The sequence below is a fragment of the Fusarium oxysporum genome, chromosome 1 (genome assembly GCF_000149955.1).
Source record: "Fusarium oxysporum f. sp. lycopersici 4287 chromosome 1, whole genome shotgun sequence".
NCBI classification, from domain to species: domain Eukaryota; kingdom Fungi; phylum Ascomycota; class Sordariomycetes; order Hypocreales; family Nectriaceae; genus Fusarium; species Fusarium oxysporum.
The window spans coordinates 3,295,255-3,319,715 of record NC_030986.1 but is presented as its reverse complement, the minus strand read 5'-3'; the positions used below and the strand labels follow the sequence as shown (position 1 = coordinate 3,319,715).

Genomic DNA, 24,461 nt, shown 5'->3' with positions numbered 1-24,461 from the left:
TACCCGAGAATGGATAGACTTTTCCAATACGACTGTGCCTCACAAAGACTTAGCACAGAAGCAGACAATCCTCAACGTCGTCGTCGTCATGCGTCCGATGAACGACGACGTTGGTCCGCATGAAGCTTGAACAAGCCAAAGGGGCTGGTAAACCGTAATTGCAAACCTACAAGATTAAGGTTAAGATCTGGTCCGAAATGAGGATAGGCCTGCCGGCTACGGGCTTATCGGCTCCATCAGCCCCATTTACAAGGAAACACCGCTAATACAAAGGCTAGTTTTGTCGATGAATTGACAGTGCTAAGAAGTTAGATGATGTGGCGTGTCCCAACATGAGTCGACGACGTTGTCCGGCACATTTCCCTGAGACCCTTCATTTCTCGAGAAATTGTCATTTGCCCTTTTCAATTAAATGTGCTGTACCTATGTATAGGTATCAAGCTAATGCTGTTTTGCCAAGTACGTACATACTCAAAGTGTACCTTATCCTCCCAGCAAGCGTTCAATGTGACGCTTGAATCAGGCTCTCATGTCTACCGATTCGGAGACGTTGCTTCTCTTCTTCCATACCATAGGATAAACATTCCAATCCTCAAGCCTCATGACATGTCTGCCCATGCCTTATCCATCTTATACACCTCGAAAGGCCATGACAAGTTAAAACCCTAAGACAGTCTGCCACAGAACCGTACAACATCCAACAAGCTCCCAATTTAATGTTCGAGCAGGCGCAAGCTACCCTGGACAACCACGTTCTCAAGGATCGATCCAGGGGGAATGTCGATGGTGCTGCCCTCTGTCGCGACGATGATAACAGTGCCCTTGAGCGTTACGCCGCGGCCAAGGTTGACGGCACCGGTGATGGTGAGGTGATCCAGCTCCAGCACCTTAGGAATGGAGGGGATTCGCTTCTGGAAGTCTGAGACCTTCTTGAAGTCACCACCAAGCTTGATCAGGGGTGCGTCACCGAAGCGAGCGGCACTCATTTGAAGCTGGCCGTGCTTCAATGTGTAGAGATCAGACTTGACGAGCATCAGATCGGAACAGGTCTTGACGGGCAAGAATCGTCGACGGGGAACATTGACACCGTGGGCGTTGTTGAAATGACGGATAGCAGCACCGACAGCGGTCTCGAGCTGGATGATAGAGATATCGGACTCGCCCTTCTTGTCACCAGGAATGGTTTTGCCGTTGGGAATAATCTCCATCTCGAGTTCGTCGTTCTCTACCACACGCTTGATGGCCTTGAGGTTGAGCCAGATGTTGTTGGTGTTGAAGTACTTGAACTTCTTGATAGACTTGAACTCGTTGACATGCTCCTTGGGTACCTGGGCAATTTCGAGCAGGCGGACTGAGCCCTCATAGTCGATGATTGTACCACCCTTGACGTCGGCCTTGGTCTTGTTGGTCAGCTCCATGATGTACTCAGCGTTTGTCTCCATCATGTGCTGGAGAATGCGAAGGTCGACCACGGCGCCCAGGTTGTCGACGTTGGAAAGAAAGATAATCTCGATGCCTCGCTCGAGAAGCTTGTCGAGAATGCCAGAGTTGTAGAGAGACTCGAAAACGTCACCGTGGCCAGGGGGGTACCACTCGTTGATGGGAGAGTCGTTATGCTTGGGGACGGGGAGGAGAGAGTCCTTGTATACTCTGGGGTATCGAGACTGGTTGAAGGTAAGGATATCGACGTTGTGGCCCTCGTACTTCTTGATGATGGCGGCAGTGTCGTCATTTGTGTTGAAGGAGTTCATGAGAATGAAAGGGACGTTAACGTCGTAGGTACGGTTCAGGTACTCGATCTGTCGGACGGAAAGATCGAGGAAGGACATGCCGTCACGGACCTCAATAACGGACTTGGGGCCGACACAACCCATGGAGGTTCCCAGACCACCATTGAGCTTGAGAACAGCCAGCTTGTTGAGGAACTGGACAGACTCGGTGTTGGCAAGATCCTCGTAATCGACAACCTGACCCTGAGCGGGAGGAGCAATGCGATCCCAGTCTCTAAAGTATAGTTAGCAACTGTCGTATTATGGCATATATCTGGTCGGAAGGGAGGCATACACGGCGTTGCCCTTGGCCTTGTCGTTGAGGTATCGTCGGAAAAGGGCGAAGAAGTTGTCCATCTCAGTCTCGAACAACTGTCGCCTGGTTAGTCTTGACTGATTCAGGAATCACATGTTTCGGGTTAAAGGACTTGCCTTCTTCTGTTCGGGATCCTTGACGGTCTCGGCGAGGTTGGTCAGAGCATTTCGCATCTGAGCAGCAGCGACGTTGGTGGAGGTGTTCTCGAAAGCCTGGAGCATAACGGGTTAGTATGGTTTATGATGAAAATATGATACAGGATGTTTGTTAAGGTCCGTCGTCCAGTTAGTGGTGGGGAGAGGAAGACGAAGACGAAGCTTCGCACCCTCATCGAGGCACTTTAAAGCCATCAAGCTTCGAGTGAATGCGCGGCCCGTAACCAAGTCCATCTGACAGATGTGAAGAGATGTGGAAACGCGAGCCTGTTTGCAGCCATGTCAAGTGCCTGGACATCCATATGACTGTAACTGAGGGTGCAATGAGCGTCACGATTAAGCTTTTGAGATACAGTGAAGCTTCGCCGTGAGCGACCAAAGGTAGGCAATCGCATCTGTTTTGTATAATGTGGCATGTGACGATGGGGAGATGAAGCAGTATCTTGATTCACATCAACTCACCATGTGACTGCGCGTCTTGCCATGACGACGCTCATTGCCCTGCTCATCGCCGCTGTTGGGCTTGAGGTGGGTAGGCAGCGCACTCTTGATAGCACTGGCCATTGTGAAGGGAGTCGGTCGAGTCGTGGAGAATATTAATAAGGTGGAATTAGAGTAACACGATGGAAGCCAACGGGAGTAGCAGATAGCCTTTGGGGGGATGAAGAAAGAGGAGAAGGATCAAGAAGTTGTTACCGGAGAGAGAGAGAGAGAGAGAGAGTCAGCGAGAGGAGAGGAATGAATTAAGGTAACCAGGTCAAGCAGGTCAAGCAGCTAATAAACGAACGGGAGCGAGAGGGAAAGGGGAGGCCAGCACCAGCGCCAGAGTTAGATGCGGGGCGGTGATGCCGGGCTTGCAGCTGTTGCTTGTAAACTTGGTGGGGGTGGCGAGGGAGCTTTTTCTTAGGCGGACAAAAGAAGCCGAACAACGACAGTAGTTTAAAACTATTGACACTTTTTCTGCGATCTATTGAGTGACAAGTTGTAACGGTGACGTCGAGTCGATTTTGATGGATTTTTTCTTTCTTTTCTGTCTTGCACTCTCAACTGATTCTGCTTCTTGTCCTTTTCCAGCAATTGCCTCTCTTTTTGTTGGTGCAGATTTAGTAAAGGTTGGGTAACATAGGAGGCGAGATTCGTAGACTTGCGGTGACAACCCAGCTCGCAATGGTCGAGCAGACCGTCTACTAACTCGGTGATACTGGAGATACTGCACCTACCTGGTCTAGGTCATCTCAGCTCCCATGTGTTTTGTTTTTTTCCCTGGCCGTTGGGGAATGGAGGCTTGTTCCCATGCTCTGGTACCCGTCCCTGTTCATCCTTACCAACCAGTTATGATGGCTTGCGGGGAGGAGATGAGACGAGGCTCAATAGTGCCTTCGTCTCCCCTATTGTTGTTTATTATCACATCTCGTATCATCGAGTTGTCGTAATTGTTCATTTCTGCTCACCTTCACGATACCCATACCACGGGGATTAAACCCCACCACTTCACCACTTGCACCAGCGATCTCTCACCTTGTAGGCTTGCGGCGGGCCAACCAGCCAGGATCCCCGGTATATTGTTTCCCATTTCTTCTCGAGGTATCCATTTACCGCTGATATTATTAGCACTCGAGGTGGGAAGTTGGTGAGACTGGCTAGGGGAGGCAAGAAAACGTAGGACCTCTATCCTAGATGATAAAGATATTCAGGTAACTCTAGCCTAAACTTGGGGGGCTCTTTACTGAGTTTATTTTAGCATCCTCCTCTTATGTCTCAAGTTTTCTTGCTCCCTGAGGACTGGATGTTCGAGATCGGTCCTTTGCAGATATAATGTTGCAGTCAGGTTGAGTACGTAGGTATGCACAATGCACAGACGAGACAGAGTAGCCGAGAATAAGAATAAGGGAAGCAGGCAACCTTGATTTAGATTGGGTGGTATCATGGTTGGATTTTCTTGGTGTGCCGCCACCATCATGATATCCCTCATTAATATGCTACTATTTTGCCTCCCGAGTGCAAACAAACCGCTCATTACACCTTACTCTGAGTGAGTTTCTACTTCTTTTGGACCATCCATTTGCCTTGATTCAACAAGGTGATATTGCTTATGCCCCAAAGCTCCTTTTACCGGTGAACCAGAGTTGAAGACGAGGAACGGGCCAAAGCTCCCAAAGCTCACGCCCAGACACAGCAAGTATCTCGGCTCTGTAATTGGCTGTTTTATTGGATCCTCGCAGGCTTGGGCCCAGTCGAAATGAGCAGAAGTGGATGCAACGAGGTTGATCATGGCTAGTCTTGACGCTATCTTTACATCGGTCGATCTCCCTGTAAGATGCATATTCTTGCTTACAAGGTTGAGGAGAGAGTAAGCGTGGTGATTATTATGTATCAGAAGACCGGGAGTAATATCGTAGGCATAGGTAACCATTGACATTTTCAAGAGGGTTTGGAACACTTGGGCCCCAGCTCACATACGCCTCTCCCGTTCCGTTCCGTGGCCAATGGGTGAATGGAGACCAAAAGATAGCTGACTTAGAGACTCCTGTCAAATGCAAGCTTCGACCTGCCGTATTACATCGGGCTTATATCTCTCCACGTGGCCTTGGCATTGGATAAGAGGCTGGGTGAGAACCTACCCAGTTATTTTCATTTTGCTACCCTAGATTCACCACCATTTTTCCTGGCACAGATACATAGGTAGTGAGTACTGTAGGTATCAGTTCAACGTCACTTGTTTCTCTGAGCTTCTTGACAGCTCCTCCACAATCACGGAAGCTAGACGACAATCATATGCATCGCAGTGGCTCACCGGACCTCTAACTCCCCCCTTCAGCTGCCGTTATAGTGGAGTTGTCCTGAGAGTGGCCCGTTGGGACACGTCCTCTGAAGTAACAATGAGAAACTTGGCCTGGATCTACCACAAAAAAACAACACTTGTTTATCATAAATAGCCCGATCACGATGCCTGACTCACAGTTTGTATGAATTAAACAATCTAGGTGACCAATAGACTAGACATATTGTAACTGGACATGTTTTGCGTGCTTCTCTGCATTATCACCCTTCTATCTGTGGCGCGTCCCTCTGTGGAGACGCAGCCGTATCAATCCAACCCTCCATGGAACTTCTACCTCACAAGAACGCGTCCCATGACCAGATATTGGGCAAAGAGACAATCAGCTTTAAGTAACACTGAAACTGGTTCCTTCACGGGCAACATCCGGTCTAATTGCATCTCGATTTCTCCATATAATCACCAATAATACGAAGAGTCCGTCTCACCGTAACTTCATCTCACTCAACATTAGAAACCATGGGGAGCACAGAAACTGTTCCTTTCTGGAACATGAACATTCCCAAGGACCAGAGAACCGAAGAGTGTCCTGACTTTCTCCAAGGCCTCCACAAGAAAGATCAAGGCATTCTGTCCACCCCAGACCAAGAGTACCACATCTTCTCTTGGGCCGAAGTCCGCGACATCATCCAAACAAACCGCTTAGAGAAGTTCAAGCGTGTTCCCTCAGAGCTTAGACGCTACAAAGCCTTTACATTCTATCTGAAACAGAAGTACGGCAGTATCGCCAACTTCATTCATGAACATCGTCTTGGATGGAGTACTCCACTGACGCCGCGCGGAGCACCGTTTGAGTTCGAGGACGATTATAAGATCCTATGGAATGATGCTCCTTACGGAGTAGATCCGAGAATAGCGCACCTTGTCGTGTGGACAAAGTTCGACCTCGTAGAAGATCCCGCCACGGGAGATTTGACAGACAAGGCAAGAAAAGAGATTGATGATTTTGTGACAAAGACCTTTCGAGCGCATATCCCAGAGGAGAATGTGAGTCTTTCCTGTCACTACAGGTGATTCATTTGTGAGGCTCATGTGCATAGGTTCTTTGGTTTAGGAACTGGCATTCTTTGCAATCGGTCAATACCGTGCAGCACTTTCACGTCATGCTCTTCAACCCCGATCCCGACTTTGTACGGAAGGTCACGAAGGGAGACGTTCCACGGGCAGGAATGGAGGTTTACAAGTGAGTGTTGAGAGTTACTAAACAGGTATCACTTACGGCGGTTCGTCTTTGTTGGAGTAAGCTGGATATGCTGAAGCATTGGTGTTGGTAACGCCATATACGTTGATCAATACTACCTACTGCGTCATGTACAGAATATGCAGGCTGTCGAAAGCGAACTTGAGCAGTTGAAAAAGGAATAATACATCCAAGAAGCCATATAGGCACATGCGACCGACTTTTTACTCCCCGTATCACACTTCTACCTAAGCCCAAGTGCACTACGACTTCCTGTCATTCGAGTGCGCAATCTGGTTTCTAGTATCATCAAACCTAACATCTTTCGTCTTAGAGACCTCGATCTTGACATCTTCGGTTCTGACCGTGAGCTCTACACAGGCAGCCTCGGCCAGAGGCACGGCTGTTGGCTTCTCGAGTCCAATGCGAATGATTTGTCCGTAGAAATCGTCACGCTTGGTCCTGAGTTCCCGGGCAATATGGAAAGCCAGGCTTGCTGCCAAAGCCTCCAGAGTTTCAAATGACGATTCTGACATGGCCTTTGTGATGATTAGCATATTTGTCCACTAAGCCTTTCATAATCTACTTACATCAACAATGGTACTCTCAATTACAGCATAGTCATCGTGTGCGGTTTGGTATTCATCGATGCGGATGTTTGTGATGACGACTTGCTTAGCGTTTCGCTCATTGCTGTTGACACCGATGAGTGTTGGCACTCTGATCCCTTCCAGACCCAGCTCCAGACTTCGCGCGGTGATGGCTGAGTCGGCGAAGAGACACGATCCCGAGAGTCGGATTGCACTTCCCATCAACGAGGCCTTGGGCAGAACGAGTGAGACTGAAAGCCTTCGGATAAGGCTCATATCGAGGAAAGCTTTTCTGTTTTGTGCGGAAGGCTCCTTCACGCCAGTGTACTGGAAACCAGTAAGGTCAACCCAGAGCCTGTTGAGCACATCGCTCAACGACAAAGCTGACCTGGGCAACTTCTCCAGTGTGCTGAGGATAGATTTGCTAAGGAGCCCATAGTGAACGGTATCGGAAGCGACCTTGTCGTCTGACGACGATGAGGGGAACGCATGCGTCAGTGACACCTCGGCGGATATCAGAAGAGGCTGCTGCTTAGAACCTCGACCCCAGGCATCTTTGGGTCCTTGGATAGTCGTTTGGAGATTTCGAACGCGGACAACAGCGACAGGATCGCCTTCGGCGTTGGAGAGACGTCGAGATGACACAAGGGGAGTCTCTTTGCCCATCGCTGACGTTGAGTGATATGATTTGCGTGACTCAATCCGGTTGAGGCAATTCGCTATTTTGAATCCAATACGAGACTATACGATGTATAGTAGCTGTAGCTAGCGTAGTACAACGGCACGATGATTTGACGATGGTTCTAGAGCTTGATTGATGTACACTGTTGTTGGTCATGAGTTATGTCATTTGTGTGACTCTGTGAAACTAGAATGACAAACAACACCGGCGGGGCAGATCAACAGCCAAAAAAAAAAAAAAAAAAAACAGTGTTCATCTCCAGCCCAAGAATTGGCAACACAAGAAGCTGCTCCTATGAGATTTGTTACAAATCTGTATATACGGCACTTTTGAATTGTTATTTAATACACCCTTCCTACTATCACTATCTGCTGAGTCCATAAACCATTTCCGTGCGTGAGTGACTTCTGATACTGAGTCAGCATCAGATATTTTTCGTATTCTGGTGACACGAGCTACAGATTGAAAGTCACGTATCATTTGAATAACTAAATAATTGCATTTAAATCTCGATATACCTAAACTTCATCAAAGAAGAAGCATAACGGCGAAACTCATAACTTCTCTCGACTCTCGTCAAACACCTACAGTCACGTGTTCTTCCATGACTGAGTTTTGAATGAGATATAGATACCCTATTTTCTTCGTCATTTTATGGAAAAGGTATTGCAATCTTGTATCAACTTAGGAATAACAAAACATCCGGCTCTATCAGACGCTGACGCGTCTTGTTATATGTTACTCGGCTCTAATCTGATCCGTGTCTGAGCTGTATGTGCTTTTCTTCGAAGTGGTCTCATGAACCACCATGAAGTCTCACTTTCATCCTTAGTCAAGATGATAACGCTGTCTAAGCTCAGAAACCAAAGAGACAACAGCTCAACATAAGCGCGCCGAGACTCAACAGTCCGCAGATATGCAGATACATATATTCGAGATGGAACTTTAACACTATATGTTATAATGCTTTAAGGTTTTGTCGCTGATATATTACCTCCACACCATATCACAATCAGCCGTGATCCTTCCCGTATGGCTGTAACTCAAAGCCATAATCCTGCCACCCATCACAGTGGTTCGAGTGATCGTGTTTCCGCTGCTTGGTCCCCGAGCCAGGGACAGGGGTCTCAGACGTCTTCTGCAGTGCTTGGACCTGGCTTGAGCGAGCTTTGTTCCTCTTCTGTCCACAAGGATTCGTCTCACGCTCGGTCCAAGTGGTCGTAAGAGGAAGCTCATGTGGTTTTCCCACTTCCTGCAGGCTCCTTAACGAGTGCTTAAGTTGCATTTCAATGGGGGTTTAAGAATTGTTTGTTCGGTTCCAAAACATCGGGCTCACATCGGGCTCTTGTTTCCTTTTGGCAAGACCTTCCCGTAAAGGCTGACTGAAGGGTTTTGTGACTGATCATCAGGGTCTCTGGTCTTAACCCACGATATTATCGTGTTGAACCCGTGCAATACCCACGTATCTGGATATCGTCCGCTGTGTGCGGATCGTTCTCGGTTACCCAGCCTGGAGTCGCTAACGTGGGCGATTGAAACATAGACGGCCCTATGGCGGAGCAATGAGGTTGCACTAACAACCCTATTGGAAAAATCATGAAACGCAACAGTTAGGCGACTGCCATCTCAGCCATGGCCCTTACCGTCTAGACGTGCTGAAGAGAAGGAACATCAATACCCAAAATTAGGTTCACAGCCTGACAGGCATCAGCAATCCGGACCAATGTCGAACGTCTAGAATGCGTGGCTAGAAGGTTGTGACATGATTCTCAAACTTCCGACTGGTATTCTGGCACATGGTCACCCTCCCAGTCTCTGGTTCCTGGGTCACATTCGAGCAAAGCAACCACAACGGATCCATAGTGAAGATCATATTGCTGCGGTTATGTGGCCCGACATCCTAATCCTAGACTGCAAATATTGGCCGAATAGCTTCGGTACAGCCCTTTGTAATGATATCCGAGGATTTCCAGTACTACCCGGGTTCATCGACGAGGGTCAGAGGCATGATATGATATTCGGTATCGTTTCCCCCAAAACTCATATGCATTGGACTAGTACAAAGTCTGAGCTTGGCTCATTCAATAGGGCAGAATAGCTCTTCGACGACATGATCGGAACATCAGAAATTGAGGAGTTTCTTGTTCGATGTCCGTGCAAGACTAGAAGAAGAATCCTAGACGGTTGTTGTTAATGATCCTTCGGAGTTACGGCCAGATGGAGTTAGCCTCCTGCACAGACACAAGGGGCTTCTCATATCCACTGCAACCGGATGCAGGGCTCGGATCATCGACTAACATAGCCAAGAAGGAAAGTCAACTTTGGGGTGGGTTTGACGACCGTGTCATAGGCTTCGTTGTCAGTCTCGGTTTCAACTCTTACCCGTCGTTTCAGCTTTTGATAAAAACCACTAACTGCCCTTTTCTTCTCATGGTCGGAAGCATTAAATGCCGGGTTCCACACAACGTTTTTGACTTTTTCTAGTTCTTCTAACGCTACTAGAACGCGGAGGACTTGATAATAAAGACTCTAAAGAGGCCTGTTTCGGAGATTGCATTTCAAGCTGACGGCAGCTCGCAGACATGGACATGCACCGTCTCAAATCTTGAGCATCCCGATCTATGTTAGCTTGAGTTGCTGCAGATCTGAATGTCTTACCCTCCTTCACGGGGGAAGTTCAGTTGCTGTGCCGCAATTCACAAAAGATGAGTGTGTTACTACATCCGACATTTGGCAACAACTTCAAGCAATATGACGGTTTCAAATCGAAACGGTGTTGCTACAGTGGATGGCGTCGAATGCAGCATAAGCAATATGCTGGTATTAAACCGGAGATAATACACCAACATAGCTGCCAAGAGAGCTTCGTTTGACAGGGAATGCACCTCCGACTGAATGTATGTTACTTATATCTGACCAAGCCTTGAGACCTATACGTATTTTGGTTCGACTATTACGTTTGCCAGTTGCCGAAGTCGGTGTCATGCATATAATTATGTATTGTTAGACCGGGGAAGATTCCCGCGAGCCTCGTAATGGTCAGATCCTTGAATAACATACCGAATTCGACACTGCACCCACAAATTGTACAGACGGGAGGAATACATACAAGGTTCGGAGTGGAAGCATTGCATAGATGCAGGCGTGAGGCACATCAAAGTCGACAAACTCTTCACTAGACAATGAATCAGATCACTGATTGTAATAAGACACTCCCAGTCCATAGCATTACCAAAGAGATATATCCGGAGCGCCACGTCTTTGACAGATGCCAAGGGTAGACTTAGCCTTGTGACGGAGTAGGCAGACGGCTATTTACTTCGACCCTTGCAAGAACTGTCAGATTTTAAATAATTCCGAGCGATTTTATCCTGGAAATTTGACAATTAATGGGAAGTCAGTGAAAATTGCGCCATATATCTGCAATAGGAATCTGAGCCGGGCCCAATTCAAGTCTCGAAGAACCTCCCCCTTTGTCCAGGGATATCTCAATGCAAGCCGTTCCTTTGATAGCTTAGTTAGTGACTATCGTATCCAAAAGAACTTCCCATTCAGATGTGGTCTCGCTGCAGTGCAGATAGTCGGGATCCTTAGGGCTCACATGCTACATAGTTAGGTATCCCTTCTCCACGGACACGAGCTAACGAGGTAAATGGGCAGGAGGAAGATTGAGTTGTCTGGGGCGGAGATTGCGGGGAAGATAGCCATCGACATGGAAAGCCAGTTCCACATTTGAAAGAACTACAAGTCAATTGCTGACAGTGTGTGTTTTTCTTACATGCTGTTGACTTTGCAACAAGTGGAGGCCCATTACGACATGTTCAAGCATGCGATTCTCCTCAACCATTTATGAATCCCTCCGTAATATCTCATCTAGGAGAGCGGGTTGAGGATGCCGTCGGCCTGTTAGGCTCCTAGACCGGTGGCTGCAAGCTTTCACATGGCGTCGTTGTCAACATTGAAGACATCGCACCAACGGACCGAAGAGTGGCTGTAAAAGGAAAGATGCCACACCATCAGCTTTGCAGGTCCTGCAGACTTCAGCGGAAGTGGTTGATATGCCCTGAGCATGGGATACGTCGATAGTTATTATCCGTACCTGCATCCAATGTACCAGCAAGGCACGGCACCACCAGATAGATACAGTCGTTGTGTTGATAAGACAGTGGAACTCTTCTGTCTTTGTCCAGAGAGTGACATCTTCCACAAATCTCCAACAATGACGCTGACGGTTGTCTATGCGGAGATGCGTTAGATCAACATTTCAGACATTGTTTGTGATGTAGAAAAGCATGGTTCGATGTGATGTGCGTGATAGACGACGTCAGCTCACCACAAGAGGTTGCTTGCATTTAGAGTCGACCAAAGGGAATGGCGCTCGAACGGATATGTCACAGAAAACATCTCCTTGAGATTTCCGGTGAAATATTTTTATCCGAGAGGCGGCAAAACTTCAGGAGGTTGAAGTGAAAGGAGTGTTCTGAGATCTATATCGTTGAGCCCATGCCTATAACAAATAATAGATAAATACGCATATACTAGTTGATTTGCGAAAAATGTCATGCTTCGCCGTAAGGATTAAATACATTATGGCTGAGAACGTCATCTTCCAACAGCGATTGGACCCAGCATATTTGATGATAGTGGGCTCGTTGGTGAGCGAAAAATTCAAGATGCGAATCAGAAGCTGAGTTGCCATGTTGAAAGACAAGACAAAGTGACGAGGTTCCTGAGTGGCAAAGACCGCCAAGCCAACCAGAACCAAAAGCCAGCCAGCAAGAAGAGGATCAATCAGCATGGGTGTTGCATGGCGGGAGTGACAGGGGAGCCGCTCAGCGGAGCGACAGTGACTGACCAGGGGTCGACAAGGGTGTCAGAAGGGCCGAGAAGCCAGTCAAAGTTACGAGACAGATGTTCTCAAGTGCCAAGATGGCGATGCTAGTGATTGAAGCATCCAGAGAGACTTTTAGTGGCTAAGCCTGCCGCGCAGGCTTTTGATCCTCTGCTGGTGGCGCACCATAACATGCCGAATGACGAGCCGTGAAAAGACGTCGATGCGTATTGGAGCATTTACGCGAATGTTAGCTCTTAACCTGCTCAGCCCAGACATGCCCCTCATGATAATATCGATGGACGCAGACTGGACTTTTGATTGTAACGACTGGGATAGACACACCAGCGTCGGGTGAGTGTGTAGAGAACAGCGAACAATTGGTACTAGAAAAGACACTGGATCCCAGACAAGACTCTTAGTATGAAGTTACTAAGATTAAAAACGGTGATAATGACTTTGTAAGTGTTATATTCTGTAGTTGGGGTCGTCTTCAACGGCAGCCCGAGACTCCACTGGGTCTGCCTTGTGGCCCCCGTGGAAGGAAACAATTTGTGGGTGACCCGTATGTCCGGGGGAAAAGAGCAGTCCCACAGATCGATGCCTGTCCGTCAAATCCCAATCCCTGCGTAGCTCCCTTCTTCCATCACTTGGAAAGTCAAATACTCAATTTGATTCATTCAGGACAACATAATGCATCAACAGCCTTTCCTGTCGACCACTATCATTTGATGGATGACAATGTCACATCCACTCTTTGGACGTACATCAGAGATGTCGGCATTGCACGATTGGCTACCCCTTCTTGTATCCCAGGCCCTGGCGACCTTTGCCCTGAGTCCAATTCAGCTAAGATCAGTACACTATCCCAGCGGAGCGAATTCATCTGTGCTTTGCCTAAAAGTTCCAAATCAAGCACGGTTGATGAGATGCCCTGAGAATTGTCTCTAGTAAACAACGGTCTGCGGTGGTGAGCTGCTAATAGAGTGGCTATGGGACCTACGTAATTTGGCTCTATCCACGGATCAGTTTGCTGGACTTCGTCCTGCGTATCTCTAAAAACATCGAGGTTAGTATTTGATCACTTGGGCCACGTACTGACTCGAATTCACACAACAAACAAAGATCGCCGGAGCCCCTCGACGTCGACCGGCTGCACCCGTAAGCCTGCAATACAAGTGCCAAACGTTCTCCGCAAGCCGTTATTTTCTTTGCTTCTTGCTATGATGTGCAACGACTCTTGGCAAAGCCTTTCCTTTTTGCATCTTCTTGTCAGCATAATAGGCTACCAGCGTTTCCGATTACTGTACTTGTCTACACTCTGACTCTGTTCTTGACCAGCCAATCAAGGTTGAGCGTTGGCAGTTGGCCCAACATACCACTTATGAGAGATGGGAGCATAAAACATTGACGGTTGGCCTGCTCGGAAGACTCGTCATTTCGCATGCATACGGCTACTTCGAGTCAAACATGTTGTTTGTGAGAAACTACCAATGGCACCCAACAACCCGAGAGATCCTACTGGTAACTGTAGGACCTGGGTCCTGGATACGACTGTTGATAACTGACTGCTGTCGATCTCGGCGAGCTAAGCACACGGACCAGACCTAACAACGGCCAACCTGACACATACGTATGTAGTCAGGTATGTGCACCAGTCTACTGTTAAGATTAAACTGCCACTGCGCCGTTCTCATTTAGTCGGATCACTCATCGCTCAAAACCCATTCTTAGGCAAGATTTCAGACGTCCCTGTCGTCTGTCGGTCTGTCGCGTCAGTCAGATTCAGTCAAACAAGACCGGGGAGTGTCGTGACGGCCAAGACATGCATCGATGACCCCTGAGTCCCCGCCCCTCCACCTCCAGGCCTCTGGGGCCAGGCACCGCAGGGCGTCAGGGTATTGTCCAAGAAGCTGTTGCTCCACTTGGAAACCTCCGGCTCAGTTAAACCTCGCCTCTGCCCCCTGTGGACTTGCAGACTTGGTTCCAAAATATGCCCGTTTTGGTATCTTGGTGAACTTACCCGACTTAGACTCTGCTGCACCACGCCCAAAAGTCCCTAGGTTCAGGAACTTCACCTCTCTGTCTCTTGTGCCTCACGACGGCTGCGATGCACGGGAGTGGGTCATTCCCAAGTTTAGCAACCCCTGTAACCTCACTTGTTCCCTCGTCGCCCGCCTCTGCCAGGCCCTTCCCAATGGGTGCCCGCTCGTCATCACAGACCACATCCCCCAATGATACTTCGAATTTTGGTGTTCAGCAGTCTACAGCGCCTGTATATTCAACAGTACAGTTCCCAGGACTTTCTAATTGGCCCCTTTCCACCACCCTGGTCCTGGTCTGCCATGCCATCACTGATCCAGGATGCTCCGAATGGGTGGTAGAGATGCAGATGCACAGAAAGAAAGTCTCCTGCAGCCTTTTCGTTCTCCAGTCTGGCAGGGATGGTGAGAAGCAGCAGACCCTGTTGCCTCCACCCTCGCCTCAAGTCTTGTTCTCGATTCCCCATTGCCAGTGCTTTTGAGGTCGGTAGTGGTTGTGGCCAAATACACTTGCATACAGATCTCCCTCTCCTTCTAACTTATATGACCCGTGTGCCCTCCCTCCTCACGCGAGTGACTCCGTCTTCGCTGGTCGTCTCATGAGTCTATGTGCCAATCGCACTGTTGGTGTTGTTATGCCGGCTGTCTTAACAACTCTTGTGTAATCTTCTCGCCATCCTCTTGTATCATTCTTTTCTGTGCTACCTTTTGTCCCGCACGCGATATCAGTGCATCCCCTCGAGACCATCTCGGTGCTGCCATCCGGTCATACAGCTTCGAACTATTAGCGAAACGTTTGCTATGTTGTAACAACGCTTAATCAATTCGACCTCGACCTCGACCTCGCTCTCCTTGGAACTAAACGGAAAAGAGCGACGTTGGATAGTCTCTAATTCACTGTTCTTGGTCTTGGAGTATCTATTAACGGCATAATACGACCTGTGAAGGACCGGCACCGCATACCCATACACGACATTGTAACGGCTTCTCCTACTCATTTCAACATGGCCAACAACACATCGGGGGTCAACCTTTGCCCTCCGCCATTTTGGGATGCCGCGTTATTCCCTTCTGAGGGCGGATGTAAGCGAGCTGCGAATTGGAAACCTTGAATGATCCCTCTGACAGACGTCTAGTTATCGATGGGCGCCTCTGCCAAACAGTAGCAACTATCCAGTGTTGTCTGCCTTGTCCAATGACGGATTGGGTCTACCCTGATCGCTTCGACACCCTGACGGCGATTGCGAACTGGGTTTCGCTCTTCAGCCAGATATGTTGTATCTTCCTTCTTTTATCATGGGCATTCTTGCCTGTAGAAAAGACCAACCGCCATTACCTGAGCATCTGTCTTACAGTCGCCATTTTGCTTATGAATGTAGGTGACAGCACAATGACTTCTCATATCTAGTCTCTTGAAGTCGCTGACATTTTTGGATTGTAGATGGGTTTCGTGATTCCTCTTGCAGCACAACCAGAGCAATGTTACAACACGATCACTCCGCATAGCATGCAGACTAGCAAGGTCTGTGGCGCCTCTGGTACCTTTCTCCTTCTTGGTGGTTGGGCAGGTATCATGTGGGTATTTCTTAGGTCGGTATCGCTTCACCTACAGATATGCTGGCAAGTTCTCGTTGGCAAGAACTTCATGATCTTTGCTCAGGCAGCTGGATGGGGCGTTCCTATCCTGGGTATAATCCTGGCTCTCGTCTTTAGCGGCGTTTCGTTCCGCTTTGGTGCTACATGCCATATCAATCATGAGAACAGTCTGGCCGACTTTTGGATCCCGCTTCTCCTGTTCGCTGGACTGACCGTTATTATTACTTTTGCCACCTTTGGTTACTGTATCAAGGTCTACTTGGCATCATTGTCTGACAACGGCGCATCCTCCGAGGGCTCTAGCTTGCCCACTTATACACAAAGCATCAAGACCATGAACCCAAGGCAGGTCTACCGTCGAGTTCGTCGAGTTATCGCACTCCAATGGCGTGGTATTGCCATAGTGCTCATCATCATTGCTGATGTCATCTTTTTCTCTGTCGTTTTTGTCTTTCAAGACAACGTGGTTCAATCTGTTGCCGACGATCCCACCAAGGCAGGCGCTTTCGTCAAATGTCTCTTCCAAGAAAAGGGCAAAAAGGAACCTTGTCTAGACGAGGCATCCTCGCTGGTCATCAACGAAGCGACTGTCACGGCTGTTCTCCTTCTCTTGGCGGTAAGTGTCCTGTATCAGTATTACGATGTTGAAATGTTTGCTGACAACTATAGCTGAATGGTCTCTGGCTGATCCTCTTCCTCGGAAGATGGTCCATGGTTCAAGGCTGGATTGACTTGATCAAGAAGCCATTTACTCGGAACAAGAAGGAATTTGTGTCGGTCGACGCACGTGTCGACGTAAAGAACCATCCACGTTCGTACGAGATGCTCTCAAGAGATTCGAGCGCGGCAGTAACACCCATTACTCCAGTAAAGTCCCCAGAGAGTGGACGCAGAACTCCTGATTACTTCGGTTCGACTGCACGCTATCATGCGCCAGTGCGTTCGTTTTCGAGCCCCAGGCCTCCGCTTACTGGGCGGGAGACGGGAGATTCATATCCGATGCCGACTTATAGCAAAGAGATGAACCCCCTTGCCATGAACCGAACATGATGAGGGCTGACCGCACATACGAAAGAGTTCAGAGGAGACTACTAATGCATGAATGTACTTACATATAATCTATATATACCCCCGGAAACGGCAAATCGCACGCTGGCTCGGATGATACCCAAAATGATGATGGCCGCAGAGCGATGAAGACCGTCCGCCGCAATTCCTATCCATATCAGGTTTAGGAGATTGACACCAACGACTGCATTTACTTTGTTAAGCAATCTTTGAAATGGGAATGTCCATCAATGCGACAGCGAGGTGTTTGCGCTTTTGCAATTCGACACGGGAAAATAAAGGAGGAACAGCAATTGAGGAAATGTCGATGTGACGAATCAGCCGACCAGACTCATGACGCAAAGCAAAGGAAGAAGGGGAAATGTAATGGTGAGTCTGTGACTCCATATATAGAATGGTATTGTCTCAGACATTCGTCCTTCCGCGGGAATATGCACGGACGGGCGGAGATAAGACGACTATGTCGCGTGCCGGCTGGTTCATGATGCCAGTGTTGCAGATCGAGTGCGACCCCGAGTTTCCAACATTGGCTGGGCAAAAGCTGGGAATGGCAAAGACAAAAGCTGATCTGAATCATGGAGGAGCCAAGCAGGGCAAGTACCGGAAGCTGCGGATTCAGGAACACTGCAATGGAGTTATGCGGGCACCGAGAACGAATCATCGTGTTCGAGTTCGGCGATACGGGCTTTTATCGAGATGCCAAGCACCGCCATGCGATCTTCCCTGATCTGGGTTGTTTGACATGCGCCTGATCATGACATTTTCATAGAGGTGATGCGGGATACAAGGTGTCAATTACTTAATAATGTCAAGCTACAAAGATGAGAAAACCCGCTATGTCCGTACGTGAATGAATGATGAAGCGAGCCCGATTAGTCAAATAAGTAAGCTTAAGCTCACCAATGACGAAATTGAGGTCTCTGCCCAATGCCGTGTCGCGTGGTGTCATGGCCACTCTCCATCAACCACGCTCTATTAGTCACAACGCCCTGCATACTCTTCCGGATGAGCCGGAAGAGGAGGGCCTGAGTATAACTTGGCGATCAGACTGGTATGTCAAAGAGCTCCATGGGTACTTGATGGCTCAAGGCATGATAAATAGCTCCGAGACAGCCCTCTCAGTGTGACTTGTTGTCTCTGATTCCGCCTTGTTCCCAAGGTCATACATGATTGACATCCTCTTAAACATTACCATTGAAGTTTTGTTTTAAGCCCATTTATACACAGATATTCCCATCACAGATTATATCAGCCCGTGGAAGGCCCTCAAGACGGCCTACCAACCAGAGATAAAGATTTTTCTGTCTCTATCGAGCTCAACATATCGATACCCTCAGTTGAAGCTCTCAAATACATAACCGAATACGATAAGGCTCAGAAACGTGACTTCAGCCTCAAAGTGGAAGAATGTGGTCAGGTCTTCGTGTGCCGCATTTCCTTGGCGGGACACGGCCCCGCTCTCCGACTCCGACTCCGACGGTGGACGACCCCCAACAACGGAACCACTTACTGGGCGACTGGACGGATATCGAGCAGAATCGTATCATGAAGGAAGGGAATGAGCGTCAAAACGAGGATGAAGAATTGGATCAAGACTTAGGACCGACGAAAAAAACCAGACGGCGTGTTCGATTCGCTGACTTCGAGAAGCCAACAACTCAAAGGCGATCCTGGATCCGGACACGAACACGGAGATGTAGTTGTCTACGTAGTCCAAGTAGCGCAATTCTCTTCGCTGCTTTATTACTGTGTCTTGGAGTCGGATACGTATATCGCTGGAAGGTCGAGACCGCATTGCATCGGAGCTGGATCCCTGATGCTGCCAGCGAACGATTTAGCCAGAACCCGTTGCCCCCGCCTCCAGAGCATCTTCAAATCACCAACTATACACTCCCTTTACGGACGAGAGGACGAGATATTGTAGATGTCAACGGCCGTCGTTTCAAGTTGGCCTCGGTGAACTGGTATGGTGCCAGTGATGAGTTTTTTGTCGCCGGAGGTTTGGATATCCAACATCGCGATGATATTGCAAAGACTATCAAGAAGCTCGGCTTCAATAGTGTGAGGCTACCTTATGCTGATGAGTTGGTCATCAAGAATCCAGTTGTCGAAGAAAAACACCTTCGCGCAAACCCTGACTTGGTCGGTCTGAGGGCACTGGACATCTTCCATATTATTGTTCAGGCGCTGACTAAATCGGGCATCGCTGTCATTGTGAACAACCACATAACCAGCGCAACCTGGTGTTGTGGTGCTGATCCTTGTGATGCTGGCTGGTCGAATGATCATTTGGGCCCCATCTGTCGCGTGCAGCAGACCGAGGACGAATGGATCCAGCACTGGGAGACTATCATGCTTCCACACATCAACAACCCGCTTGTCATTGGTGTTGATCTCAGGAATGAGATCCGCGGCCTTTGGGGAACCATGCCGTGGTCGAAGTGGGCGCCAGCTGCTGAAAGATGCGGCAACCGACTTCTTCAGATGAATAGGGACTGGCTTGTCATAGTCGAGGGCACCGAGTCTTCCAACGATCTGTCCAAAGTGTGTAAACGTCCTATCCTGTTGGATGTTACCCACCGACTAGTATACTCAGCACACGTGTACGCTTGGTCTGGTTGGGGAAGCTGGGAGGGCCGTTTCCTTCAGCGAGACTACGACTCATTCGCGAAGACGATGCACCATAACTGGGGATACATCGTCGATAAGCAGATTGCTCCTGTGTGGGTTGGCGAGATCGGGGCGCCTGTGCAGCCGTCTGTTGGTGACGCCAATTACTGGCAGCACTTAGTTCGTTTCCTCCAGGAGAAAGATTCCGATTTTGGATACTGGGCGCTGAATGCCCGGAAGCCGAAGGGGAATGCAACGGAGAGATATGGACTACTACAAGATGATTGGAAGACTCCAGTGCTTGATTACCGGATGAAGGATATGCTCGAGCTCATGTCGGCTTAAGCGTGATGATATACCTTACGACTATGGATGAAATGAGAATGTATTGCTGGTTTGGATTTAAATGTGGATTTGGAGGATATACCTTTTGTCAGCGAAATGGAATCTTGTTAGGACGTTTGTGTGCGTATCGATGAGTGACAATTGTAACAAGCCAATTTCTTGTTAATAAGTTCTTAACCCTACCGAACTAAGACACTCATGGTATCAGAACCTATGTCTTCTTCTTCTTCAAAAGAGATAGATAGCATGGCATTTTCAGGGAATGTGTCCTATCGGCACAGAATGTATCAGCAGTCAGGTATTGGAAATTCCCATGAAACAGGTGCATCCCTATTTCAAGTTCTTTGTGTAGATACAAAGATTAACCGTATTTGTCAAGGTACTTTAAGGTATAGTACCTAGTGATTCATTGCTTTGGTACGTCGATTGCTAGACTCAATTATAAAAGGCTGTTCCACTCTGATTTCCAGTTGACATCATCGTTGACAGTTAAAAACCCACTGCTAGCAACACAAGGCAACCAACATAGTCAGCTCTGTACCAACGTCACAACAATCCTAGCGCAATCACTCAACCTAATTCTAAAATTGTTAGCTACCTATCTTACAAGGAATATACTTGGAATTATAAGAGCCGGGCTGAGCTACTAGTATTCCGTCTCCTTACTCCATACCAGCATCTCAGCTTACAGTGGAGGTTTCGCCGGCTCCTTATCGATAACAAGGGACTGACGTGCCGCACCCCGCGACTCTCAATTTGGTCACTTGCATCTTCTTCGAGAAGCAAACCGACGACCGAGGTTCGAGCTGGAAGTGCTGTGCTGTGCTGTTTTGTGCATCATCACGCAGCTCACCCCAGTAACAGCACCGGTATTCAGCCTTCTGCATGAGAACGACAACCATATCACATCACATTGCATCCTCGAAAATCAAGCGAATCAGTCGCCGTACGCGCGCAGGGTATTGCCCAATCCCATCCATACATCCGCCACCTGGATGCAATTGCTAAGCTGCAACACCTCGGCAAAGGCCATCTCACCTCCCCGCGCATGAGTTGTGTGAGAGCTGATGGAAAGTCAACAACCTTACAAGCGCAACTTCCAGCCAATATCCGTGGGGAAATGCTATGCGCAAACAGCTACTGACCGGGTGAGTATTGCTCGTGTGCGTAGAATATTCTTTTCGCTGATGCTTTATTCGCGCCCATTCAGTTTGGCGATGGCGCCAAAGCCGCAGTCCGTGATCGCGAGCGGGTGACTTTGGGCATGCACCCCCAGAGCGCCGAGCTACCCTTTACCTGGCCCGGGAACGACTCAGACGACGAGAGAAATGCCGGGCCTTCAATATACCGCTTGATACCATCTATGCAGAAATTTCGGAGCAATCTGACTGCTCTTTCTCAAGTGTACAATGTGCGACCATACCGATTCCCTTTAATAGTCGCAATGCTGACGACACATTCCAGCTCTACTTCTCTGCTTACCAAGGCCGAATATTCGTCTACAGACCCCGTGCCGCCCCGAGCCAGGCACTTCCGAGCCAACCTGATCTACAACTGAAGCCTAAAGCAAGTACTGCCGCCCAGTTAGTCGGGGGACAACTTGACGAGTCTCGGCCACACACAGTCAACCATATGATCACAGGGTTCCTTGGCGACGAAGAGATAGTCCTCGCGTGCTACGACGACGGAGATGTGGTGGCATATTACACCAAGGAAATTGAGAAACATGCCAAAGAATGCCGTGCCACAAGCGACAGGTCACACAAATCTGTTCCGAAACAATTCTTCCATGAAAATGTTGGAATATCAGCTTGGGGCTTGGCTGTCCATCGAAAGTCTCGCTTGATCGCCGTCAGCTCAAATAGGCATGAGGTTGTCGTCTTTGCTCTGGCTCTAACACAAGACCCCCTGAGTCGCAGGGCAGGCTTGTCCCGCACGACACGCCTAGATATCCCAACACGAACCCGGAATTGGCGGATCGTAATACGGATGGCTCCTAGTGCAGACAATATCCCAAACGTTTGTTTTGTGGACGATTGTCAAGGCCACGCGCAGCGAATTTGCGCAATCGACATCAAGGGAACTGCATGGTTAGCAGATATTTGGCAAGGCAACAGAGGTCTAATAGTCATTCCACCACTATGTTCAAATCTACTGAAAAGTGAGGAGTTCCACCCTGCTCCATCCAGAGGATGGGGAATATTTGCTCTGGATGAGAGGGATTTTCTCAAGGTCAAGACTACTGAGGAGCTGTTTGGCGTGCCCACCAATCGACTAGAAGTTATCCCAGCAGGCAGTGGCTGTCAACAACCATTGGTGAACGTCAGGAACGCTGTGGCTAATATTCCTGATAATCCACACAACATGCTGAGGCCACTAAACCAGCCTGGCCCGATGATTCCTCTTGCTTGGGAACCTGATATGCCTCAGCTAGGTTTTGTTGTACAGGCTGAAGATCTTTTGGGAAGCGATGTTGGCGAGGAAGAATTCGAGGACACCGAAGATGAGACCGATGAGGAACACGATGAAGGAGGCGACTCGGAAGACGGCTCAGAAGTCGATTCGGAGGAGGATGCTATCGTCGCGGGCACAGATTGGAGCTCCTTTTATTTCCAAGCCCACGAATTGGCGCAAGGTCTGAGCACTTACAAGTCACCTGGCAGTTCTCCTGATAATCTTTATGCTTGGGATGCGACATTCAAGCAGCAGGACTCTGAGGGTCAGGGAGAGAACAAGGAAGACCTGGGGCATGCTATGAATGGGAACGCAACGGCTGCCCATAAGCTCGATATGACATATTTTCCTCACAGCAACACGGTCTATCGAACACCCCGAAAAGCAGAAATGATGATGGCTTATTGGAGGAGACCTCCTGAGTACAATCGGCATCCACAGTTGCCAGAGGCGTATCTGGCAGATCTCGGGAAACGGCTGTTTCTGTTACGGACCTACGAGAAGGATATAGAGTTGCGCTCCTTCTCTCCGATCCCGAACAGGGCCTTGCCGACGGAGTTTGGAGTTATCTGCTCGGACGCGCTCAAATTTGGACGATTTCGCGACCCTGGGTTGAGGCGGCATTTCCATGCAACCAGTAGACTCAACATGATTGCGCTGGCCCCTGAGCTCTCACTTATGGCTATCGGGTCACCAACCGGGCGCGTCGTGCTTTTGACATTGACTCGGAAGGCTGTCCCTGCGGAGCGCGATGATGGAACATGGGAGCACGGATTTCGAGTAGAGTGGGTGCTGCCGACAGGATCCGACGAGACGGAACATCGCAAGACGTTGCGACCTATGCATGGAATGGCCATGGGGCCAGTCCAGGTGGGAGACGAGATCGGAGGTAAGGTCGGAGGTGTAGGGCCAGCGATGCCCCGGCGATATCGGCTGATGCTGCACTATCGAAACCACGACATATTGTCATATGAGCTGACACGAGAGGAACAATCGGGAAAGCTATGTATTTTCTGACCCAGGGGCGTTTCATTTCCATCTCTGAACTATATCCTGCATACTGTTTCTTCGCTGGGAGTCTACTGGCTTATTGATACCCGGTGGACGCTTTCATCATTCACTACTAGGTTAGGGATAATGGAGTTTTGGACCTTAGAGGCGTAGGTAGTTTACTCTTTGGGGTTTTCTATAAGAATATTTTTGTACTATCTCTTGGCCATGACCGCTGGTGCCGATCTTGATGGGGGACCATTTGATATCAGGCGCGATTTCGACACAGTCTCGTCAATGCTCGAATGTGCTATGGAATCGGAGGCGTTGCATTCAGCATAATGTATTGTTCCTGAATTTGCTTAGTGTGTAGCAAAATAAACTCAGATGAGGTTCAATGCTCGAATAGGTACTATGTTACAAATCACAGAGAACCGCTACTGAGATCATCGTTTTTCGGGAGAATCAGGTTCGTAGGTCAAGAGTATAAATCGGAACGGAGGCCGGAGGTGAAATCAGCCTAGCTTACCTCGGGAGTGGTGACAATTATGAATTATTTTAACTATGCCTCCGTATCTCGGGGTTCCGGGTCGGCGGGACGAGACAGCCACCCCGCAAACCGACCCGGGGACAAGGGCAATGCCTTCTAGAATAGAAAGAGGATAGGGAGTGAGGATAACAGAGATAGCGGTAGAGGGGTGCACAAACCTTGTTTCTGACGGACATGACCAAGTGTAATTTGTATTGATTTGATGGTCTGGAGAGTCTTGATTGGTGGAGGTGATGCTAGGGAAGATAAGAAAGAGGACATCATTTCTGATCAGCTTGTGATAGAGGGTGTCTGATTGGACGGGCAAAATCTGGGGATGATGTTATATTTTGCCCGGAGTTGGAGTTGGAGTTGGGATTCGTGGCACGTCATTCAAGTATACATATACAGGGAGGGAACTACGGTCAGTCAGTCATCAGGTATCTTGCATACCAAGATGAACGA

General features: G+C 48.7%; 10 protein-coding genes across 29 annotated transcripts; 7 read left to right on the top strand and 3 right to left on the bottom strand.

The window, feature by feature from the left end:
* Window positions 1–168: 168 nt before the first annotated feature.
* FOXG_00536 (UTP-glucose-1-phosphate uridylyltransferase) lies at window positions 169–4,746 on the bottom strand. 8 transcript variants are annotated; one of them, XM_018376938.1, is made up of 5 exons: window positions 3,692–4,746; window positions 2,703–3,628; window positions 2,202–2,297; window positions 2,065–2,141; window positions 169–2,004 (listed from the first exon to the last, which is right to left on the bottom strand). In XM_018376938.1, the coding sequence occupies exons 2-5, from the start codon at window positions 2,802–2,804 to the stop codon at window positions 714–716; spliced, it is 1,566 nt and encodes a 521-aa protein (XP_018232582.1). In that variant the 5' UTR covers window positions 2,805–3,628; window positions 3,692–4,746; the 3' UTR covers window positions 169–713. The 8 variants fall into 8 exon arrangements, with proteins under 8 accessions (XP_018232582.1, XP_018232584.1, XP_018232583.1 ...); XM_018376940.1 differs by having other exon boundaries at window positions 257–2,004; window positions 2,202–2,507; XM_018376939.1 differs by having other exon boundaries at window positions 257–2,004; window positions 2,202–3,628.
* Window positions 4,747–5,318: 572 nt separating this feature from the next.
* On the top strand, window positions 5,319–6,626 carry FOXG_00535 (uncharacterized protein). 2 transcript variants are annotated; one of them, XM_018376937.1, is made up of 2 exons: window positions 5,319–6,066; window positions 6,120–6,626. In XM_018376937.1, the coding sequence occupies exons 1-2, from the start codon at window positions 5,539–5,541 to the stop codon at window positions 6,264–6,266; spliced, it is 675 nt and encodes a 224-aa protein (XP_018232581.1). In that variant the 5' UTR covers window positions 5,319–5,538; the 3' UTR covers window positions 6,267–6,626. The 2 variants fall into 2 exon arrangements, with proteins under 2 accessions (XP_018232581.1, XP_018232580.1); XM_018376936.1 differs by having other exon boundaries at window positions 5,340–6,066; window positions 6,134–6,494.
* FOXG_00534 (uncharacterized protein) lies at window positions 6,063–7,779 on the bottom strand. Its single transcript, XM_018376935.1, has 2 exons — window positions 6,850–7,779; window positions 6,063–6,798 (listed from the first exon to the last, which is right to left on the bottom strand). The coding sequence occupies exons 1-2, from the start codon at window positions 7,513–7,515 to the stop codon at window positions 6,523–6,525; spliced, it is 942 nt and encodes a 313-aa protein (XP_018232579.1). The 5' UTR covers window positions 7,516–7,779; the 3' UTR covers window positions 6,063–6,522.
* Window positions 7,780–17,944, bottom strand: FOXG_17893 (uncharacterized protein). 9 transcript variants are annotated; one of them, XM_018397902.1, is made up of 6 exons: window positions 17,113–17,944; window positions 16,214–17,056; window positions 14,386–16,140; window positions 10,764–14,121; window positions 10,641–10,706; window positions 7,978–10,560 (listed from the first exon to the last, which is right to left on the bottom strand). In XM_018397902.1, the coding sequence occupies exon 1, from the start codon at window positions 17,727–17,729 to the stop codon at window positions 17,400–17,402; it is 330 nt and encodes a 109-aa protein (XP_018232573.1). In that variant the 5' UTR covers window positions 17,730–17,944; the 3' UTR covers window positions 7,978–10,560; window positions 10,641–10,706; window positions 10,764–14,121; window positions 14,386–16,140; window positions 16,214–17,056; window positions 17,113–17,399. The 9 variants fall into 9 exon arrangements, with proteins under 9 accessions (XP_018232568.1, XP_018232570.1, XP_018232567.1 ...); XM_018397897.1 differs by having other exon boundaries at window positions 7,780–10,560; window positions 10,764–17,944; XM_018397899.1 differs by having other exon boundaries at window positions 7,780–14,121; window positions 16,214–17,944.
* Window positions 8,564–9,067, top strand: FOXG_00533 (uncharacterized protein; the record flags this gene model as incomplete). The annotated part of the gene is made up of 2 exons (XM_018376934.1): window positions 8,564–8,751; window positions 8,941–9,067. The coding sequence occupies 2 exons, from the start codon at window positions 8,564–8,566 to the stop codon at window positions 9,065–9,067; spliced, it is 315 nt and encodes a 104-aa protein (XP_018232578.1).
* On the top strand, window positions 14,249–17,898 carry FOXG_00532 (uncharacterized protein). Of its 4 annotated transcripts, XM_018376930.1 has the most exons (4): window positions 14,836–15,487; window positions 15,541–15,779; window positions 15,846–16,616; window positions 16,670–17,898. In XM_018376930.1, exons 1-4 carry the CDS (start codon window positions 15,409–15,411, stop codon window positions 17,048–17,050), a joined length of 1,470 nt encoding a protein of 489 aa, XP_018232574.1. In that variant the 5' UTR covers window positions 14,836–15,408; the 3' UTR covers window positions 17,051–17,898. The 4 variants fall into 4 exon arrangements, with proteins under 4 accessions (XP_018232575.1, XP_018232574.1, XP_018232576.1 ...); XM_018376931.1 differs by having other exon boundaries at window positions 14,249–15,779; XM_018376932.1 differs by having other exon boundaries at window positions 15,846–17,831.
* Window positions 17,945–18,015: 71 nt separating the features above from the next.
* FOXG_17892 (uncharacterized protein) lies at window positions 18,016–18,195 on the top strand (the record flags this gene model as incomplete). Its single annotated transcript, XM_018397893.1, has 1 exon — window positions 18,016–18,195. The coding sequence occupies one exon, from the start codon at window positions 18,016–18,018 to the stop codon at window positions 18,193–18,195; it is 180 nt and encodes a 59-aa protein (XP_018232564.1).
* Window positions 18,196–18,475: 280 nt separating this feature from the next.
* FOXG_00531 (uncharacterized protein) lies at window positions 18,476–20,023 on the top strand (the record flags this gene model as incomplete). Its single annotated transcript, XM_018376929.1, has 1 exon — window positions 18,476–20,023. The coding sequence occupies one exon, from the start codon at window positions 18,476–18,478 to the stop codon at window positions 20,021–20,023; it is 1,548 nt and encodes a 515-aa protein (XP_018232563.1).
* Window positions 20,024–21,090: 1,067 nt separating this feature from the next.
* On the top strand, window positions 21,091–23,494 carry FOXG_17891 (uncharacterized protein; the record flags this gene model as incomplete). Its single annotated transcript, XM_018397892.1, has 3 exons — window positions 21,091–21,171; window positions 21,234–21,434; window positions 21,488–23,494. 3 exons carry the CDS (start codon window positions 21,091–21,093, stop codon window positions 23,492–23,494), a joined length of 2,289 nt encoding a protein of 762 aa, XP_018232562.1.
* Window positions 23,495–24,079: 585 nt separating this feature from the next.
* FOXG_17890 (uncharacterized protein) lies at window positions 24,080–24,318 on the top strand. Its single transcript, XM_018397891.1, has one exon. It carries the CDS (start codon window positions 24,220–24,222, stop codon window positions 24,310–24,312), a length of 93 nt encoding a protein of 30 aa, XP_018232561.1. The 5' UTR covers window positions 24,080–24,219; the 3' UTR covers window positions 24,313–24,318.
* Window positions 24,319–24,461: the final 143 nt, after the last annotated feature.